General features: G+C 38.3%; 1 protein-coding gene across 7 annotated transcripts in view; it reads right to left on the reverse strand.

Annotated features, from left to right (window-relative positions):
- Positions 1–4,632, reverse strand: part of RBBP8 (RB binding protein 8, endonuclease) — a 131,088-nt gene that overhangs the window by 101,833 nt on the left and 24,623 nt on the right. For all 7 annotated transcript variants that reach the window (XM_037728057.1, XM_037728053.1, XM_017498726.2 and 4 more), the window contains exon 2: positions 3,227–3,433. In XM_037728057.1, coding sequence (XP_037583985.1) covers positions 3,227–3,335 — 109 coding nt within the window. In that variant the 5' untranslated portion in view covers positions 3,336–3,433. The remainder of the gene's footprint in view (positions 1–3,226; positions 3,434–4,632) is intronic.

A 4,632-nucleotide genomic window follows, 5' to 3' on the forward strand; every position in this document is an offset into this window, starting at 1 on the left:
CGCACCCAATACAGGAGCACCCAGATACATAAGGCAAGTTCTTAATGGCTTACAAAGAGACTTAGACTCCCACACAATAATAGTGGGAGACTTTAACACCCCATTGTCAATATTAGACAGATCAACCAGACAGAAAATTAACAAGGATATCCAGGACCTGAACTCAGACCTGGAACAAGCAAACCTAATATCTACGTTTCTAGCATTATATCCTATCCACCTCCCCAAAAAACTCCCATCTCCCACTCCATTTCCTCTTAGAACTAAACCAAACCATCCACAATTCCTTGAATAAAATCAAACTCTTATCTGCAAACTTTTGCATGTGCTGTTCTCTCTGCTCAGAAAATTCCCTCCCCTCCCACCATCTTCTTTGCCTGGCTAATTAGGCTTAAATCAGTTATCAAGCCTGGTCCGACATAAACCATACACAAACACACTTCCCCATGCAACCACACACACCCTTGGTTCTTCCTTTATGTTCTCGGTTAATAACATAGTACACTGTATTAAAATTCTAGACTAGAAATTCCCTTAAAACTAGCACTATATATGATTCATTCTTATTCATAGTAAGTGCCCAAAAAACATTTCTTGAACATTTCTTTGTGTCTCCATGAACACTGGGGTTGAAAGAGTATTTCTGGGGTTGTTCATACTTTAAAACTCATTAATTAATGATAAGGGTATTACCAGTAGTTTTGCCAGAAACTAAATTTACCATGGAAAAGTTATAATACAGACCCATAGACTACACTTTAGAATCAGATGGATTATGTTTTAATAGTACTCCAGTGTAATGTTACAGCTATAAAGCACTGCAGTATTAAACTTATAACAGGTAATCAAGAAAAAAATGTAATATGAAGCATTTCTCATACATATGGAAAGTATGTTAAAGTTACAGAATTAAAATATATTAAAACTTAATATCAAACCTTGAGCTTAGCTTCATATTTTTTAACACAAATATTTACTCATCTCAACCACAATTGCTTAATCCTCTATATACTCCCTGCAATTTATAAAAACCTTCTAGCTGTTATTTTACTGTACTGTAATTATCTGTTTACATGACTCTGCCTCTATTAAGAGTGCAGGCTTTCTGAAGGTAATCTGCCATTCACTTTTGTATTTCAGTGCTTAGCAGCAAATAGATCCCCAGAGGTTTATCAAATGACCTACATGGTATTTTCATGTCTATATCCTGCAAATAATTTTATAGAATAAAATTAAATTTAGAGGTTGGTAATTAGGCTAAGATCACAGAGCAAGTGGGTAAATGAAATCAGAATTCAAATCCAGGTCTTCAGTCAACAAATTCTATACCTTTTCCACTATCTCATACATATTACCACAAGTAAATAATAGCAAGTTGTACACAAATTATGTCCTGTGGTAGTTGTCTGTGGTTAAAAAGTACCAATTTGACCATAAAAATGAATCCCAAAACTACAATTGTAAATATTCTCTAAAAATGAGACCTGGTTGGGTGCAGTAATCCAAGTACTTTGGGAGTCTGAGGCAGGAGGATCACCTGAGGTCAGTTTGAGACCAGCCTGGGCAACATAACGAAACCCTGTTTCCATAAAAAATACAAAAACTAGCTAGGTTTCGAAGGTGAAGGATAAGTCTGGGCTGGGCCTGTGAATGTGCATTTCTAACAAGCTCCCGGCTGACATTGATGCTGCTTGTCTCTGGACCATATGCAAGTCACCAGCACTGGCCTAGACAATACTACAAGTTCTTTCTAGTACAAATGTTTTCTTTATATATATATATTTTTTTGTTTGTTTAATTGCATTTTACGTTTTGGGGTACATGTGAAGGATAAGTTTAAAACAAACAAACAATAACAAAAAGAAAAAACAAAAAACTAGCCAGGCATGGGTGTACACCTAAAGTCCCAATGACTTGAGGAGATGAGGTGGGAGAATCACTTAGGCCGGCAAGTTTGAGGCTATAGTAAGCCGTGTTTGCATCACTGCACTCCAGTGTGGGTGACAAAGTGAGACCCTGTCTCAAAAAGAAAAAGAAAAGAAGATCAGCTGGGCACGGTGGCTCAAGCGTGTAATCCTAGCATTTTGGGAGGCTGAGGCCAGTGGACTACTTGAGCCCAGAAGTTTAAGACCAGCCTGGGCAACGTGGCAAAACCCTGTCTATACAAAAAAATACATAAAATTAGCTGGACATGGTGGTGCACACCTGAAGTCCCAGGTACCCGGGAGGCTACGGTGGAAGGAACACCTGAGCCTGGGAGGTCAAGGCTTTAGAGAGCTGTGATCATACTACTGTACTCCAGACTGGGCAACAAAGTGAGACCCTGTCTCAAAATAAATAAATAAGTAAATACATAAATATATAAAAAAAATAGATATGAGATCTTTGCAGGCATAGTGGCTAACATCTATAATCCCAGCACATTGGGAGGCAGAGACAAAAGGATCACTTGAGGTCAGGATTTCAAGACCAGCCTAAGCAACATAGTGAGATCCTAACTCTACAAAATATAAAAAGTTAGCCAGGTATGGCAGTATGTGCCTATGGTCCCAACTACAGGGGGGAGGCTCACTTGAAAATGGGAGGTTGAAGCTGCAGTGAGCCATGATTACACCATTACACCTCAGCCTAGTGACACAGTGAGACCTTGTCTCAAAAAAAAAAAAAAAAAAAAAAAAAAAAAAAGAAAGATAACTTGGAACTTACTTAAAGTTGGTCATTAAATGTATAAAACTCAACAGTGGACTGAATAAAGAAAACTTAATACATAGACATCAGGGAATACTATGTATCCATAAAAAAGAACAAAATGATTTCCTTTGCAGCATCATGGATGCAGCCAAAGCCATTATCCTAAGCAAATTAAAGCAGCAACAGAAACACTGTATGTTCTCATTTATAAACGGGAGCTAAACATTTAGTACATATGGATACAAAGAGGAGAAAAACAGATACAGAGACCTACATGAGGGTGGAGGGTCAGGGGGTGGGAGGAGGGTGAAGATTGAAAAACTACCTATGGGGTACCATGCTCACTACCTGGGTTGAAATCATTTGTACACCAAACCCCAGCAACATGCAATCTATCCATGTACCAAACCTGCACATGTACCCCTGAACCTAAAAGGTGAAAAAGAAAAAATAAACGAAACTGTTATAAAAAGGTAGTTATTGCCACTACAGTCTCAACAAAATACTGCTGGAAGTATTTAAGAAAAGACTTTACCTTGTACTTCTCTCTCATGACACTCTTTCAGTTTCGTCCAAAGGTCCTTAAAGTCACTAGATGTATCTGCAGAGTTAGGGCTTCCACAGCTGCTACCTGAGATGTTCATCTTGCTTAATATGCTTCACACTGCTGCTTGCTTAATACCTTCTGATCTTTTCTGTTACATTATAGAGGTATCAAGTTGTCTTTGGACAGGTCAAATACCTGAAATAACAGATTGCAGCATAAATGAACTTTGCTTTTACCTTCACGTACTTTGAAGTCAGGTTGAAACACAAGTCCAGATATTTTTGAGTTTTCCTTATTTACCTACAATCAGTCATTTTTAGAATTTGGGAAGGGAAGGAAAGAATAAGGAAAGAGGATGATAACGGTGAGCCTTGACTTCACATATTTAGCTATATAAGGTAAATTTTCAGGCAAATTTTCTCACTCCTCTTAGAGAAAGAAATTACCTATCATTACATTAAACAGAAAGGATCCAAATATTGAGACATTTTTATCATTCATGGTCAATATTAATGTACCAGTATAAAAGTATTTATTGTTTCAGCTGGGCGAGATGGCTCTTGCCTGTAATCCCAGCACTTTGGGAGGCTGAGGTGGGTGGATCACTTGAGGTAAGGAGTTTGACACCAGCGTGGCCACCATGGTGAAACCCCATCTTTACTAAAAATACAAAAATTAGCTGGGTGTGGTGGTGCATGCCTGTGGTCCCAGCTACTTGAGAGGTTGAGGCAGGAGAACTGCCTGAAACCGAGAGACAGAAGTTGCAGTGGGTGGAGATTGTGCCACTGCACTCCAGCTTGCGCAACAAGAGACCCTGTCTCGATTTAAAAAAAAAAAATTGTTTTTTTTAACTTTGAATTGACATGGAGTGGAGTGCAACAATATACTAAGCCCAAAACTGAAAAACTTTCTAAGATATTCTTAACAAGCATCCATATATACACACATCTATGTGTATTCTATAACAGAGTCAGACAGATGACAGATGTATTAACACAGACGAGGATCTGTATAATTTTCCAAAAGCAAGAGAAGTCAGTAAGATACAAACAGAGCAAACATCTATGAATACAGAAACATCTTAGAGTTATGAGACCATTAGGGTAAAGTTCTTCATGCCTCTCTTAGAATAAAGGTGAATGATTAAGTTTATTACATAGTCCTTGAAGAAACCAACAGGTTAAGAAGTTCGAGTGGATTAGTAAATATTTTAATATGCATTCTTAAAATGAAACCACTAATTAGCTACAACTTAAAAAGTTTAGGGCAGGGGGCCGGGTACGGTGGCTCAAGCCTGTAATCCCAGCACTTTGGGAGGCCGAGGCGGGTGGATCACAAGGTCAAGAGATCGAGACCATCCTGGTCAACATGGTGAAACCCTGTCTCTACTAAAA

The sequence above is a fragment of the Cebus imitator genome, unplaced genomic scaffold, assembly GCF_001604975.1.
Source record: "Cebus imitator isolate Cc_AM_T3 unplaced genomic scaffold, Cebus_imitator-1.0 Scaffold12, whole genome shotgun sequence".
In the NCBI taxonomy this organism is placed as follows: domain Eukaryota; kingdom Metazoa; phylum Chordata; class Mammalia; order Primates; family Cebidae; genus Cebus; species Cebus imitator.